This window comes from Rhododendron vialii, chromosome 12a (assembly GCF_030253575.1).
Source record: "Rhododendron vialii isolate Sample 1 chromosome 12a, ASM3025357v1".
NCBI classification, from domain to species: Eukaryota; Viridiplantae; Streptophyta; class Magnoliopsida; order Ericales; family Ericaceae; genus Rhododendron; species Rhododendron vialii.
Window position 1 is genome coordinate 16,157,165 of NC_080568.1, and position 17,243 is coordinate 16,174,407.

The 17,243-nt window shown below is 44.2% G+C and overlaps 1 protein-coding gene across 1 annotated transcript in view; it reads left to right on the forward strand.

Annotated features, from left to right (window-relative positions):
* The window catches only part of LOC131309500 (uncharacterized), a 28,326-nt gene extending 14,065 nt beyond the window's left edge, over window positions 1-14,261 (forward strand). Inside the window, exons 7-8 of the mRNA XM_058336123.1 lie at window positions 1,620-2,327; window positions 11,899-14,261. Coding sequence (XP_058192106.1) covers window positions 1,620-2,327; window positions 11,899-14,261 — 3,071 coding nt within the window. The remainder of the gene's footprint in view (window positions 1-1,619; window positions 2,328-11,898) is intronic.
* Window positions 14,262-17,243: the final 2,982 nt, after the last annotated feature.

The window sequence follows — 17,243 nt, forward strand, 5'->3', positions numbered from 1 at the left end:
TACACCTATCTTAGAACCAGCTTCGACATCAACAAGTTCTACAACGCTTGGGGAATCTCCCAAGTCATCTCCGGAGGAAGACGGGGAATCTCCCGTTCAAGTTTCAAATGAGGCCGACACCACTCCAAGCCCACAAGTCTCTCCCTTTCCTGCGCCCTATCCTTCCCGACTGAAAAAGCCGGCTCACCCATCCAAGGATGCCGATATTCTTGACGTGTTCAAAAAGGTAAATGTTAACATCCCGTTAATGGATGCTATCAAGCAAATTCCTTCTTATGCCAAGTTCTTGAAAGATCTATGCACTCAGAAGCGCAAGCTCAACGTGCACAAAAAGGTGCTTCTCACCGAGCAAGTTAGCCAAATTTTCCAAACAGATCTTGCACCTAAATACAAAGACCCCGGATGTCCTACAATTGCAATTACTATTGGGGGTAAGAGAGTAGAGCAAGCTCTTTTGGATTTGGGTGCGAGTGTCAATTTGCTACCTTATTCGGTGTATCAAGAGTTGGGTTTGGGGGAGATGAAGCCTACACGGGTTACTCTTCAATTGGCGGATAGGAGTGTCCGAATTCCTCGTGGTATGGTGGAAGATGTATTGGTCCAAGTTGATCAATTTGTATATCCGGTGGATTTTGTTGTATTGGATACTTGCCCGACGTCTTCATCGCCATTGTCTACTCCTGTTATTCTTGGGCGGCCGTTTCTAGCAACCTCGGATGCTGTAATCAATTGTCGGAATGGGCTATTGAACATGTCCTTCGGCAATATGAAGATGGCGGTCAATATGTTCAACGTTGGGAGTCAAATGGGAGATGATGATGATGTTCAAGGTGTCAACTGTATCGATTCATTAGTTCAAGATCATGTGGATGAACTCTTATCCAAGGATGATTTGGAGGCATGTCTTACCGCCGAGGAAGCCGATTTTTTGGAATCGCCGGAAGTTGCGAATCTTTGTTCCTTGCTAGACGAGGAGGAAGTTTGTGGGGCGGAACCGTGGATTCCTACCTTTGAGAAGTTGCCACTAATTGAGGGAAAAACTTTGCCATCTAGTGTCGAGCCGCCTAAGCTTGATTTGAAGCCCCTACCTGACCATTTGAAGTATGCCTACCTTGGCGACAACAAAACTTTTCCGGTGGTGATATCCTCAACTCTTGAGAATCTTCAAGAGTTGGAGTTGCTTGCATTATTACGGCGGCGTAGCAAGGCTATTGGGTGGACTATAGCCGATATACAAGGGATTTCTCCTTCCCTTTGTACTCATCACATTTATCTTGACGATAATGTGAAGCCATCGCGCCAACCACAACGACGGTTGAATCCTATTATGAAGGATGTAGTGCGTGCGGAGGTGTTGAAATTGTTGGATACGGGGATAATCTACCCAATTGCTGATTCTCAATGGGTGAGTCCTATCCAGGTGGTGCCTAAAAAGTCGGGGGTAACAGTTGTAAAGAATGACCAAGATGAGCTTGTGCCAACCCGGACTATCACCGGGTGTCGTGTTTGCATTGATTACCGCAAGCTAAATGCGGTAACCCGTAAGGATCATTTCCCTCTCCCGTTCATTGATCAGATTTTGGAAAGGGTAGCTGGACATGCCTTCTATTGCTTTCTAGACGGCTACTCAGGGTATAACCAGATTGAGGTCGCCATGGCTGACCAAGAAAAGACTACGTTTACTTGCCCGTTTGGGACCTTTGCTTATAGGCGCATGCCATTCGGCTTGTGCAATGCTCCCGGCACTTTTTCGAGGTGTATGATGGGTATTTTTAGTGACATGGTGGAGAAGATTGTTGAGGTCTTTATGGACGATTTCTCGGTATTTGGGGACTCTTTTGAGTCGTGTCTAGCCAATCTTGATAAGGTGTTGGAACGATGCGAGGAGAAGAACCTTGTTCTAAATTGGGAGAAATGCCATTTCATGGTAACGCAAGGCATCGTGTTGGGCCATATCGTGTCATCGAAGGGCATTGAGGTTGATAAGTCAAAAATTGATCTCATCGCCAACCTCCCTACTCCCAAATGCATCAAGGATGTCCGTTCCTTCCTCGGGCATGCCGGTTTCTACCGGAGATTTATCAAGGACTTTAGTGCTATTTCTCGGCCATTATGCCATCTGCTTTCGAAAGACGTCCCTTTTGAGTGGACGAATGATTGTGAGGAAGCTTTTCGGAAGCTTAAGTCACGCCTTACTACTCCGCCTATTGTGCAAAGTCCCGATTGGAACCTCCCATTTGAACTTATGTGCGACGCGAGTGACTACGCCGTCGGGGCTGTTTTAGGCCAAAGGAGGGAGAAGCAGCCTTGCGTTATTTCCTACGCGAGCAAAACATTGAACGATGCTCAAATGAATTACTCCACCACTGAAAAGGAGCTGCTCGCGGTAGTTTTTGCCTTGGATAAATTTCGCTCCTACTTGATTGGTTCGCCTATTGTCATCTACACGGATCATGCTGCCCTCAAGTACTTGCTCACCAAGCAAGACGCTAAGGCTCGGCTTATTCGATGGATTCTCTTGCTCCAAGAGTTCGATCTTACCATCAAGGACAAAAAGGGAGTGGAAAATGTGGTGGCCGACCACTTGTCACGATTGGAGTTTGAGGATCGTACATCTAAACTTCCAATCATCGATACTTTCCCGGATGAGCAACTTTTTGGTGTCTCAAGTACCCCGTGGTTCGCAGATATTGTCAACTATTTGGTAACGGGGTTACTTCCGACACATTGGACTTCTCAAGAGCGGAAGCAGTTTCTTTCAAGGGTGAAAAGGTTTTCTTTTGATGATCCTTATTTGTTTAAGTACTGTCCAGATCAGATTATTCGGCGATGTGTTCCGGATTCTGAGCATCAGAGTATTATAAACTTTTGCCACAAGGAGGCTTGTGGTGGCCATTTCTCTTTCAAGAAAACCGCGGCTAAAATTTTGCAATGCGGTTTCTATTGGCCTTCTTTGTTCAAAGACACGTTCGAGTATACTAGGTCTTGTGACCGGTGTCAAGCTTTGGGCAAGATCACCCGACGCAACGAGATGCCCCAAAATCCCATCCTAATCATTGAAGTCTTTGACTGTTGGGGCATCGATTTTATGGGGCCTTTTCCTACATCATTCGGCTACCTCTACATTTTGCTTGCCGTCGACTATGTCAGCAAGTGGGTGGAGGCAATCCCCACTCGTACCAATGATGCTCAGGTTGTAGTCGAATTTCTCCGAGAGTACATTTTGGCACGGTTTGGGATGCCAAGAGCTATAATCAGTGACCAAGGCACGCATTTCTGTAATAGGTCGTTTACGGCTTTGATGAGGAAATATGCCATTGTGCACAAGGTATCGACGGCTTATCATCCCCAAACTAATGGACAAGCTGAGCTAGCTAATCGGGAGATCAAGGGCATCCTTGAGAAAACGGTTAATCCAAACCGCAAAGATTGGTCACTTCGGCTGATCGACGCCTTGTGGGCTTATCGTACTGCTTACAAAACCGTGTTGGGAATGTCGCCGTATCGGCTCGTTTATGGAAAGCCTTGCCATCTTCCGGTGGAATTGGAGCACAAAGCTTATTGGGCGATCAAGAAAATGAATGCCTCCATGCCGCTTGCTGGTGCTAAGCGGAAGCTTCAACTCAATGAACTCGAAGAAATAAGGTCTGATGCTTATGATCGCTCTAGTTCTTATAAAACCAAAGTCAAAGCTATGCATGATAAAACAATTCTTAGAAAGAACTTTGAAATAGGCCAAAAAGTGCTTTTGTACAATTCTAAATTGCATCTGTTTCCAGGCAAGTTAAGGTCCCGTTGGGCTGGTCCTTATGTTGTTAAATCTGTCGCCCCTCACGGGGCCATAGAGATTGAGAATGAATCCAGTGGGAATGTTTTTAAGGTTAACGGCCAACGGCTTAAGCCGTTTCTTGGTCATTTTGAAATTGGCGAGCCTGATGAGGAATTGGGCGATCCCGTTTATTCTGATGCTCTTGTTTCTTAGCTTGTTTTGAACTAACTTTGCACGGGGAGCGCAAGCGTAACCGCTGAACTTAACTGTTTGTCGGACCCGGCCCCCGGGTAGGGGGTACCCTCCATTGACTTGGGTATTTGTAGCTCCGCACGCCGCTACTAAAAAAAGGATCGTGTGCCCAGCTCCGGTTAGTAAGGGCAATGTTTCGTCTCTTGTACATATTTGCATGTTTGTTTAGTTTTGGTTTTTTCTCATTAAGAGATTTCATCAATGCATCATTGTATCGGGCTTTAATTAGTCCTTCTTTGTAGTAGTTTGCCGTTAACGATCCATGCTCACTAGATATGTCCCTATCGGGGGCAGTTTAGGTCTTTGGGTGAGACTTGATATTCCCGTGCTTTGGCGCTAGGCTCTGTCTTGTCTCACTTTGTTTCGGTCATAGGGAACGCTGGGCTTAATTGCTTGGCGAGGTCAGGCGGTAAATTTTACTTCGGGCGTTGATGTAACAAATGTGACGGTCTAGTATAGCCACCCGTGTCTTACCTCGCCGGTGAGACACGGGAAGAAAAGTATGACTCGTAAGATTGCGTGAAAATCGGGTGGTGTTTCTTAATTTTTCTTTTGTATATATGTTTGTTGGCGCCCGGATAACACGAGCCGGGCGGTTCTAATGTCATTTGTCTCTTAGTAGGTAGTTCGAGCTTAAGTCTTTTGCAGGGTGAACATGCTACCACACCAGCCTTGGTGGATTGGGTCTAAAGTTGGAGTGAATGCGGCATTCAGGAGCCCTAAGCATGGGTGCGATTACGTGTCGCGGTTGTTAGTCCAATAAAGCTTTGACCATGACCCTGTGTGACTAGCTGTGGTTCCGTTGGAAGAGCCGAAGGAGTCGACCTTGGAAGCTGTTCGTATGACAAAAGGAGACGATGACGCAAAAGCCTCCAACTTGGTCGAGGTATACGGGGGTTGACATTCCCCCGGAGGTATGATTTTTTTGTTCTTTCTCTCTCAATACTGTTGTTCTCCATGCTATGAGGACATAGCTCATTTTAAGTTGGGGGGAGAGATATATATATTCTATATATATGCTTTTATTATTTTGGTTAAAATTTTTCATTTTTTTTTTTTTAGTGCAATCCTTCCGTGGTACATAATTTTTGGTATAACATAACTAGGCGCATGCTCATTGAGTTCTTAAATGGCAAGAGTTTTATGTGATCTTGAGTGTTTATCTACATCTCAACTCATTTGCATGATTAAAAGATGAGTGATCTAGGTGTTGAGTGTGTTTTTAAGTAAGTTTTACCCATATCCCATCATTTTTGGTCTTAAACTCTTAGTTAGGTTTATAATCTCATGTTCATGCCTGGTTGTGTTTGATATCTATGTTGAATCGGTTATGGAATCTATGGCGTACTTTGGAAGTGATTCAAGGCATTCTTTGATTGATTAAACCACAAAAGTGTCCCCTCGTCCTATTTTGTATCCTAGTCCGTGTCCTACATTTTTCTCATTAACCTAGGGATCCGGATGTTCGGAGGGTGGTTCGGAAGGTGTATTACTATGTTGCATATGGTTTGGAGGTGTTTCGGGTGAGTTACAAGGAGTCGGAACATGAAATGGCCAAGGAAGTAGTTTCTGCAGAAAACCAGCAAAAGGTATTGGTACCTCAAAAACCTGGTATTGGTACCATCTCTATCCAGTGGAAGACAGTTGGTTTGGTATTGGTACCTTAATTCTGTGGTATTGGTACCAAAGGTATTTTGACATTTCCAGGAGATCAAAAGGCCCAAATACTTCCAAACACCACCAAATCTTCCATAAACACTCCCAAATCTTGCATCTTCTCCATCAATTACCATGGTTCTTCAACAAATCACAAGGGTTTTCAAAGGTTCAAGCCCTAACCCATCAAAATCAAGGATAAGAAGGAGAGAAGGCAGCTGGCTAGAGAGGTTGGGAAGCTTAGACACGAGCTAAATTGGCATACCCAACACTCAAATGATGAGGTGAATTATGAGGCACCACCGGATGAGGCTGTGGTTGACAGTGGTGAGGATGAGGACTAGTGTCGGTGGTTCTAGAGTTAGAAAATCCCTCTACTTGGTCGGGGTGTACGGTGGTTGACATCCCACCTCTTGTCTTATTTTTTTATTGTCTTTGTTTTAGTTGAACTTTATCTAGAAAGATATGCAAGTTTTTGTTAGGCCGGCGTGTGGCCTTTGACTTGGAAATTTTTGGTATCGGTGGCGGTTAAGGGTAGATAACCAAGCTAGATATGGCCGCCACCCATTTTGCTAACCGTTCTTTGTTAACCAAGGTCATTATATGCTAATGAAGTCCTCCGTTGATCCTTATTACGCCTTGATTCCTTGTTGATTCAATATTTGATGTTTAGCATAGTTAGCTTGTGGCATGTTTCCTTTCGTTAATATAGTTGTTAGTTGCTTATTTATTACTTCGGTATCAAAGTGCTCTCCACATATGAGGCATAGCATTTTTGTTCACTATCGCCTACTTTTCGAGCACTTTTTGTGGGATATGGCTGCTAGTGGGTGCGTGTGTTTGCAATATTGGCGTATCCTCTCTTTGGATGTAAATACAAGCCTTTTGTTACTTGCTTGGGACATGCTTTGTACTTAGTTATTCATTTTGTATCTAGCTGCGAGTTGTGGTATAGATGAACTATGATTTTTGAACTCTTGCTAGTTTGGATAAGGTATGAGCATGTTCCTTAGTTGTGTTATCGGAAGGATTGTTAAGTTTTAAGTTTGTTAAGTTTTTATATTATGTTTGCTAGGGACTAGCAAAGTTCAAGTTGGGGGGTGTGATTAGCACCCAAGATTGTATAATCTTGGGGCTTTAATCCTCTAATTTGTAGCTTTTATATGTTTAAGTAATCGTTTTTATGCGATATTGCACGTAAGGTATTTTTGTGTGTATTTCAGGAAAAACGTGCTAATAAGGTGATTTTGTACGCCAAGGAACGTTCCGGTATGTCACCAAGAGTTCAAGTGCCCGGCGGCATATGGTCATTGTCACCGGAGCCTAACGGTGCCACAAGAAGCCTCGGAGATTGGCCGGAGGACAAGGTTGGCGAGGAGTGAGCCAAAGTGTATCAAATGAGGCAAACGCATCAATGATGGTTCCGAGGACATCCGTGGGACCAAGGCCACATGGCATACCTCCGCCAAGTCTCGTTGATCATGTAATGAAGCATTGGAAGGCCGTCGGGGCACGACAAGGCATGATGGCCCAAGCTGACCCTGTTCTGCTGTTTTCACACAGAGGTACCAATACCTCATTTTTTAGGTATTGGTACCATCATGCCGAATTAGAAGACAGTTGGATTGGTACCAATACCTCATTTTTTAGGTATTGGTACCAATGCCCTTCGGCCAGCAGCTTTTTGTGCTGAACATTTCAACCTTCTATTAATAGAAAGTTTCTACTTCTAGTTTGTTTTTGGGATATTTTGGGGGCCTTTTGGTCCTTTGTATGGCTGATTGTTTAGGCCTATAAATAGCTTTTTATGCCATATTTGGCCATTATGTACTCTTTTACACTTTAAGTCTTTTATGTTCTAGAGCTCCTTAGTTATTGCCTTCAAGTTCTTGCATTCAATTCCTCAACAACTCAAGTAAGTAGTGGTTGGATGATTAATTCTCGTTTGTTAATGTTGTAGCCACTAGTGAGATCTCTATATAAATCAAGTTTGTTTTCAATTCTATCGGTTAATCATGTTTACCTTTCTTAGCATGCTTTCTAGTCTTTTTATTATGAGTGAGTAGATAATCGGTTCGGTCATGGGGTGAGGTTCACCCTATGGATTAGTCCATTAAATGGTTTCTCTTAACTTTAGCTTAATCTCAAGGTTTTGAATGAATTAAACCCATGATTTCTAGCTTTGATCATGGGGATTGGTGGCTTCTTTGATCAATGAAGTCTATCGCCTTGTGCTACGAGCTTGATAATCCTACGCGTGCGAACGATCTTTTTTCGTCTCTCACTTGCGTTAAATGAGTTCAATTTGAATTAGAGCTTTGAATTAAGTTATAAGTAGTCTTCAGCTTTTAATTCGTCTAGTGGATCCGGACGGTTTCGGTCCATTCATGAGTTTGATGAAGAAACCGTTTGATGGCTAAGTCGTGGGTAAATCAATCCCTTTGACTCGACCATCTTAACCTAGTTTATTTCCAAGTTTAATTTCGTCAATCGAATCCAAACTCTAAAGTTGGCCGCTTGAACGCCGCAATCTTTAAGCAACTTCTATTCCAAATTCGCTAAAGAAGATTTCTCTGTGGGAACGATCCGGTCTTCCGGTTTATATGCTATCAACGACCTAGCCCTACGCTTGGGGTGCAAACCTATTTCTAAGAGGTTAGGTTGCGACGAGAAGCATTTTTGGCGCCGTTGCCGGGGATATCTTTCTTATATGGCTTATTGGGAGGTTTGACAAACCATTGTAAGTATTCCATTTAATTTTCCTTTGTGCATTGCATACTAATTCTAGTGGATACCTCTAACCGATCACACTATCAAATTGAGGTGTAACGAAGCTAGTGTTGGTATCTATTGCCTTTTGTTTTCTTTTCTTGCATACATATATATTGAGGAGGCAGCATAGCCCCTCAGACTTGTCTTGAGAGAGAGGCGGCGGCATAGCCCCTCCAGTCTGTTTTTCTTATTGCAGAGCGGTTCCATAGCTCTTAATCGGTCAAAGCGAAGGTTCATGCTTGTGGTATATCGTAGTCCTCGCTCAAACCGGCTGCATCGATCTAGCTCTCCACCTCGTGTTCGAAGCAATCTTCGAGCTTACTCTCCACCAAGCAGATATTCTCAACCGTACTCTCCACCAAGAACATCAATGGCAGATGAGGAAGCTCCTCCGGTTAGGACTCTTCAGGACTATTTGAATCCGGAACGGGTCACTCAATTGTCACCGATAGTTTTTCCACGGCCCACCACTGTTGCAAACACATTCGTGTTCAAATCAGACTATCATCGTTGCATTCCATTCTTCCATGGTATGGAGCGCGAGGATCCGTACCAACATATCCGAGAATTTGAGGAAGTTCTCCAATCGTTTGTTAGCGGGGAGGTGCTTCTCAACCAAGCAAGATTGAGGCTTTTTCTTTTCACTTTGAAGGATAAGGCTAAGACATGGTTTCACTCTTTGAAGCCTCAATCTTTGAACACATGGGGGGAAGTGCAAGATGTTTTTCATAAGAAATTCTTCCCAGCGAGCCGAACAAAGCTCTTGATGGATCAAATCCAGGGTTTCAAGCAACGTGAGGGAGAAGCTTTCCATCAGTATTGGGAGCGTTACAAGGATTTGCTTTCTGCGGTTCCTCACCATAACTTTGCCTTGTATCAACTGATTCACTACTTCCATATGGGCTGCACGCAACAAAGCAAGCAACTGCTCGACACCATGTGCTCCGGAGGATTCATGAATAAGTCACCCGATGACGGTTGGGATTACTTAGATGAGTTGGCCAAGAAGTCTTTGACTTGGAATTATGAAGATGCTGGTGATAGAGCTATGGCTAGCCAAGGTCCCGGTGGCTCCGGAAAGTTCTCCATAAATGAGCACAATGCTATCGAAACACGGATGGAGCAACTAGCACAAAAGTTGGAGAAGTTGGAGTTGAAAGGGGTAAAGGAAGTTAAGGCAGTGCAAGCGGTAGAGGAGATGTGTGCTATATGTGAAACATCGGGCCATTCCACTGACAATTGCTTGTCTATTCCCACTTTCAGACATCATTACGGTAACCTCAACCTTCCGCTCGAAGAAGTTAGTGCGGTAAACCAACGGTTTGAATCTTTTCCCCAAAACTTCAACCAAAGTCAACGACAACATCCGGGATTCCGTTGGAACAATCAGATTGAAGGCGGACCATCTCAAGCACCTCCCGGTTCTCAAATGCAACCATGGTGGTCTGCTCAAGGCCAAGGGCAGCCTCGTTTTCCACAAGGACCGCCAGGTTTCGCACCATCCGGCCCGTTTCAAGGATCTAACCAATATCAACCCCCGCCAAGGCGATCTTTGGAGGACACTCTCCAATCCTTCATGCAAGCTCAATCGAATTACAATGAGAGTAACACCCAAATGATGGGGGAGTTGAAGAACCAAATGGGAAAGATAACCACATCTATAGGGCTTCTCCAACAAGAAAAGGGAAAGTTTCCGACCCAGCCACAAGCCAATCCACAAGGTCAACTTCTCATTGGTAATTCTTCCATACCACCGCCCGAGCAAGCTCAAGCAATTATCACTCTAAGGAGTGGCAAGGCGGTTGACAATCTCGTTGTCAATCCGCCGGCTACACCTATCTTAGAACCAGCTTCGACATCAACAAGTTCTACAACGCTTGGGGAATCTCCCAAGTCATCTCCGGAGGAAGACGGGGAATCTCCCGTTCAAGTTTCAAATGAGGCCGACACCACTCCAAGCCCACAAGTCTCTCCCTTTCCTGCGCCCTATCCTTCCCGACTGAAAAAGCCGGCTCACCCATCCAAGGATGCCGATATTCTTGACGTGTTCAAAAAGGTAAATGTTAACATCCCGTTAATGGATGCTATCAAGCAAATTCCTTCTTATGCCAAGTTCTTGAAAGATCTATGCACTCAGAAGCGCAAGCTCAACGTGCACAAAAAGGTGCTTCTCACCGAGCAAGTTAGCCAAATTTTCCAAACAGATCTTGCACCTAAATACAAAGACCCCGGATGTCCTACAATTGCAATTACTATTGGGGGTAAGAGAGTAGAGCAAGCTCTTTTGGATTTGGGTGCGAGTGTCAATTTGCTACCTTATTCGGTGTATCAAGAGTTGGGTTTGGGGGAGATGAAGCCTACACGGGTTACTCTTCAATTGGCGGATAGGAGTGTCCGAATTCCTCGTGGTATGGTGGAAGATGTATTGGTCCAAGTTGATCAATTTGTATATCCGGTGGATTTTGTTGTATTGGATACTTGCCCGACGTCTTCATCGCCATTGTCTACTCCTGTTATTCTTGGGCGGCCGTTTCTAGCAACCTCGGATGCTGTAATCAATTGTCGGAATGGGCTATTGAACATGTCCTTCGGCAATATGAAGATGGCGGTCAATATGTTCAACGTTGGGAGTCAAATGGGAGATGATGATGATGTTCAAGGTGTCAACTGTATCGATTCATTAGTTCAAGATCATGTGGATGAACTCTTATCCAAGGATGATTTGGAGGCATGTCTTACCGCCGAGGAAGCCGATTTTTTGGAATCGCCGGAAGTTGCGAATCTTTGTTCCTTGCTAGACGAGGAGGAAGTTTGTGGGGCGGAACCGTGGATTCCTACCTTTGAGAAGTTGCCACTAATTGAGGGAAAAACTTTGCCATCTAGTGTCGAGCCGCCTAAGCTTGATTTGAAGCCCCTACCTGACCATTTGAAGTATGCCTACCTTGGCGACAACAAAACTTTTCCGGTGGTGATATCCTCAACTCTTGAGAATCTTCAAGAGTTGGAGTTGCTTGCATTATTACGGCGGCGTAGCAAGGCTATTGGGTGGACTATAGCCGATATACAAGGGATTTCTCCTTCCCTTTGTACTCATCACATTTATCTTGACGATAATGTGAAGCCATCGCGCCAACCACAACGACGGTTGAATCCTATTATGAAGGATGTAGTGCGTGCGGAGGTGTTGAAATTGTTGGATACGGGGATAATCTACCCAATTGCTGATTCTCAATGGGTGAGTCCTATCCAGGTGGTGCCTAAAAAGTCGGGGGTAACAGTTGTAAAGAATGACCAAGATGAGCTTGTGCCAACCCGGACTATCACCGGGTGTCGTGTTTGCATTGATTACCGCAAGCTAAATGCGGTAACCCGTAAGGATCATTTCCCTCTCCCGTTCATTGATCAGATTTTGGAAAGGGTAGCTGGACATGCCTTCTATTGCTTTCTAGACGGCTACTCAGGGTATAACCAGATTGAGGTCGCCATGGCTGACCAAGAAAAGACTACGTTTACTTGCCCGTTTGGGACCTTTGCTTATAGGCGCATGCCATTCGGCTTGTGCAATGCTCCCGGCACTTTTTCGAGGTGTATGATGGGTATTTTTAGTGACATGGTGGAGAAGATTGTTGAGGTCTTTATGGACGATTTCTCGGTATTTGGGGACTCTTTTGAGTCGTGTCTAGCCAATCTTGATAAGGTGTTGGAACGATGCGAGGAGAAGAACCTTGTTCTAAATTGGGAGAAATGCCATTTCATGGTAACGCAAGGCATCGTGTTGGGCCATATCGTGTCATCGAAGGGCATTGAGGTTGATAAGTCAAAAATTGATCTCATCGCCAACCTCCCTACTCCCAAATGCATCAAGGATGTCCGTTCCTTCCTCGGGCATGCCGGTTTCTACCGGAGATTTATCAAGGACTTTAGTGCTATTTCTCGGCCATTATGCCATCTGCTTTCGAAAGACGTCCCTTTTGAGTGGACGAATGATTGTGAGGAAGCTTTTCGGAAGCTTAAGTCACGCCTTACTACTCCGCCTATTGTGCAAAGTCCCGATTGGAACCTCCCATTTGAACTTATGTGCGACGCGAGTGACTACGCCGTCGGGGCTGTTTTAGGCCAAAGGAGGGAGAAGCAGCCTTGCGTTATTTCCTACGCGAGCAAAACATTGAACGATGCTCAAATGAATTACTCCACCACTGAAAAGGAGCTGCTCGCGGTAGTTTTTGCCTTGGATAAATTTCGCTCCTACTTGATTGGTTCGCCTATTGTCATCTACACGGATCATGCTGCCCTCAAGTACTTGCTCACCAAGCAAGACGCTAAGGCTCGGCTTATTCGATGGATTCTCTTGCTCCAAGAGTTCGATCTTACCATCAAGGACAAAAAGGGAGTGGAAAATGTGGTGGCCGACCACTTATCACGATTGGAGTTTGAGGATCGTACATCTAAACTTCCAATCATCGATACTTTCCCGGATGAGCAACTTTTTGGTGTCTCAAGTACCCCGTGGTTCGCAGATATTGTCAACTATTTGGTAACGGGGTTACTTCCGACACATTGGACTTCTCAAGAGCGGAAGCAGTTTCTTTCAAGGGTGAAAAGGTTTTCTTTTGATGATCCTTATTTGTTTAAGTACTGTCCAGATCAGATTATTCGGCGATGTGTTCCGGATTCTGAGCATCAGAGTATTATAAACTTTTGCCACAAGGAGGCTTGTGGTGGCCATTTCTCTTTCAAGAAAACCGCGGCTAAAATTTTGCAATGCGGTTTCTATTGGCCTTCTTTGTTCAAAGACACGTTCGAGTATACTAGGTCTTGTGACCGGTGTCAAGCTTTGGGCAAGATCACCCGACGCAACGAGATGCCCCAAAATCCCATCCTAATCATTGAAGTCTTTGACTGTTGGGGCATCGATTTTATGGGGCCTTTTCCTACATCATTCGGCTACCTCTACATTTTGCTTGCCGTCGACTATGTCAGCAAGTGGGTGGAGGCAATCCCTACTCGTACCAATGATGCTCAGGTTGTAGTCGAATTTCTCCGAGAGTACATTTTGGCACGGTTTGGGATGCCAAGAGCTATAATCAGTGACCAAGGCACGCATTTCTGTAATAGGTCGTTTACGGCTTTGATGAGGAAATATGCCATTGTGCACAAGGTATCGACGGCTTATCATCCCCAAACTAATGGACAAGCTGAGCTAGCTAATCGGGAGATCAAGGGCATCCTTGAGAAAACGGTTAATCCAAACCGCAAAGATTGGTCACTTCGGCTGATCGACGCCTTGTGGGCTTATCGTACTGCTTACAAAACCGTGTTGGGAATGTCGCCGTATCGGCTCGTTTATGGAAAGCCTTGCCATCTTCCGGTGGAATTGGAGCACAAAGCTTATTGGGCGATCAAGAAAATGAATGCCTCCATGCCGCTTGCTGGTGCTAAGCGGAAGCTTCAACTCAATGAACTCGAAGAAATAAGGTCTGATGCTTATGATCGCTCTAGTTCTTATAAAACCAAAGTCAAAGCTATGCATGATAAAACAATTCTTAGAAAGAACTTTGAAATAGGCCAAAAAGTGCTTTTGTACAATTCTAAATTGCATCTGTTTCCAGGCAAGTTAAGGTCCCGTTGGGCTGGTCCTTATGTTGTTAAATCTGTCGCCCCTCACGGGGCCATAGAGATTGAGAATGAATCCAGTGGGAATGTTTTTAAGGTTAACGGCCAACGGCTTAAGCCGTTTCTTGGTCATTTTGAAATTGGCGAGCCTGATGAGGAATTGGGCGATCCCGTTTATTCTGATGCTCTTGTTTCTTAGCTTGTTTTGAACTAACTTTGCACGGGGAGCGCAAGCGTAACCGCTGAACTTAACTGTTTGTCGGACCCGGCCCCCGGGTAGGGGGTACCCTCCATTGACTTGGGTATTTGTAGCTCCGCACGCCGCTACTAAAAAAAGGATCGTGTGCCCAGCTCCGGTTAGTAAGGGCAATGTTTCGTCTCTTGTACATATTTGCATGTTTGTTTAGTTTTGGTTTTTTCTCATTAAGAGATTTCATCAATGCATCATTGTATCGGGCTTTAATTAGTCCTTCTTTGTAGTAGTTTGCCGTTAACGATCCATGCTCACTAGATATGTCCCTATCGGGGGCAGTTTAGGTCTTTGGGTGAGACTTGATATTCCCGTGCTTTGGCGCTAGGCTCTGTCTTGTCTCACTTTGTTTCGGTCATAGGGAACGCTGGGCTTAATTGCTTGGCGAGGTCAGGCGGTAAATTTTACTTCGGGCGTTGATGTAACAAATGTGACGGTCTAGTATAGCCACCCGTGTCTTACCTCGCCGGTGAGACACGGGAAGAAAAGTATGACTCGTAAGATTGCGTGAAAATCGGGTGGTGTTTCTTAATTTTTCTTTTGTATATATGTTTGTTGGCGCCCGGATAACACGAGCCGGGCGGTTCTAATGTCATTTGTCTCTTAGTAGGTAGTTCGAGCTTAAGTCTTTTGCAGGGTGAACATGCTACCACACCAGCCTTGGTGGATTGGGTCTAAAGTTGGAGTGAATGCGGCATTCAGGAGCCCTAAGCATGGGTGCGATTACGTGTCGCGGTTGTTAGTCCAATAAAGCTTTGACCATGACCCTGTGTGACTAGCTGTGGTTCCGTTGGAAGAGCCGAAGGAGTCGACCTTGGAAGCTGTTCGTATGACAAAAGGAGACGATGACGCAAAAGCCTCCAACTTGGTCGAGGTATACGGGGGTTGACATTCCCCCGGAGGTATGATTTTTTTGTTCTTTCTCTCTCAATACTGTTGTTCTCCATGCTATGAGGACATAGCTCATTTTAAGTTGGGGGGAGAGATATATATATTCTATATATATGCTTTTATTATTTTGGTTAAAATTTTTCATTTTTTTTTTTTTAGTGCAATCCTTCCGTGGTACATAATTTTTGGTATAACATAACTAGGCGCATGCTCATTGAGTTCTTAAATGGCAAGAGTTTTATGTGATCTTGAGTGTTTATCTACATCTCAACTCATTTGCATGATTAAAAGATGAGTGATCTAGGTGTTGAGTGTGTTTTTAAGTAAGTTTTACCCATATCCCATCATTTTTGGTCTTAAACTCTTAGTTAGGTTTATAATCTCATGTTCATGCCTGGTTGTGTTTGATATCTATGTTGAATCGGTTATGGAATCTATGGCGTACTTTGGAAGTGATTCAAGGCATTCTTTGATTGATTAAACCACAAAAGTGTCCCCTCGTCCTATTTTGTATCCTAGTCCGTGTCCTACATTTTTCTCATTAACCTAGGGATCCGGATGTTCGGAGGGTGGTTCGGAAGGTGTATTACTATGTTGCATATGGTTTGGAGGTGTTTCGGGTGAGTTACAAGGAGTCGGAACATGAAATGGCCAAGGAAGTAGTTTCTGCAGAAAACCAGCAAAAGGTATTGGTACCTCAAAAACCTGGTATTGGTACCATCTCTATCCAGTGGAAGACAGTTGGTTTGGTATTGGTACCTTAATTCTGTGGTATTGGTACCAAAGGTATTTTGACATTTCCAGGAGATCAAAAGGCCCAAATACTTCCAAACACCACCAAATCTTCCATAAACACTCCCAAATCTTGCATCTTCTCCATCAATTACCATGGTTCTTCAACAAATCACAAGGGTTTTCAAAGGTTCAAGCCCTAACCCATCAAAATCAAGGATAAGAAGGAGAGAAGGCAGCTGGCTAGAGAGGTTGGGAAGCTTAGACACGAGCTAAATTGGCATACCCAACACTCAAATGATGAGGTGAATTATGAGGCACCACCGGATGAGGCTGTGGTTGACAGTGGTGAGGATGAGGACTAGTGTCGGTGGTTCTAGAGTTAGAAAATCCCTCTACTTGGTCGGGGTGTACGGTGGTTGACATCCCACCTCTTGTCTTATTTTTTTATTGTCTTTGTTTTAGTTGAACTTTATCTAGAAAGATATGCAAGTTTTTGTTAGGCCGGCGTGTGGCCTTTGACTTGGAAATTTTTGGTATCGGTGGCGGTTAAGGGTAGATAACCAAGCTAGATATGGCCGCCACCCATTTTGCTAACCGTTCTTTGTTAACCAAGGTCATTATATGCTAATGAAGTCCTCCGTTGATCCTTATTACGCCTTGATTCCTTGTTGATTCAATATTTGATGTTTAGCATAGTTAGCTTGTGGCATGTTTCCTTTCGTTAATATAGTTGTTAGTTGCTTATTTATTACTTCGGTATCAAAGTGCTCTCCACATATGAGGCATAGCATTTTTGTTCACTATCGCCTACTTTTCGAGCACTTTTTGTGGGATATGGCTGCTAGTGGGTGCGTGTGTTTGCAATATTGGCGTATCCTCTCTTTGGATGTAAATACAAGCCTTTTGTTACTTGCTTGGGACATGCTTTGTACTTAGTTATTCATTTTGTATCTAGCTGCGAGTTGTGGTATAGATGAACTATGATTTTTGAACTCTTGCTAGTTTGGATAAGGTATGAGCATGTTCCTTAGTTGTGTTATCGGAAGGATTGTTAAGTTTTAAGTTTGTTAAGTTTTTATATTATGTTTGCTAGGGACTAGCAAAGTTCAAGTTGGGGGGTGTGATTAGCACCCAAGATTGTATAATCTTGGGGCTTTAATCCTCTAATTTGTAGCTTTTATATGTTTAAGTAATCGTTTTTATGCGATATTGCACGTAAGGTATTTTTGTGTGTATTTCAGGAAAAACGTGCTAATAAGGTGATTTTGTACGCCAAGGAACGTTCCGGTATGTCACCAAGAGTTC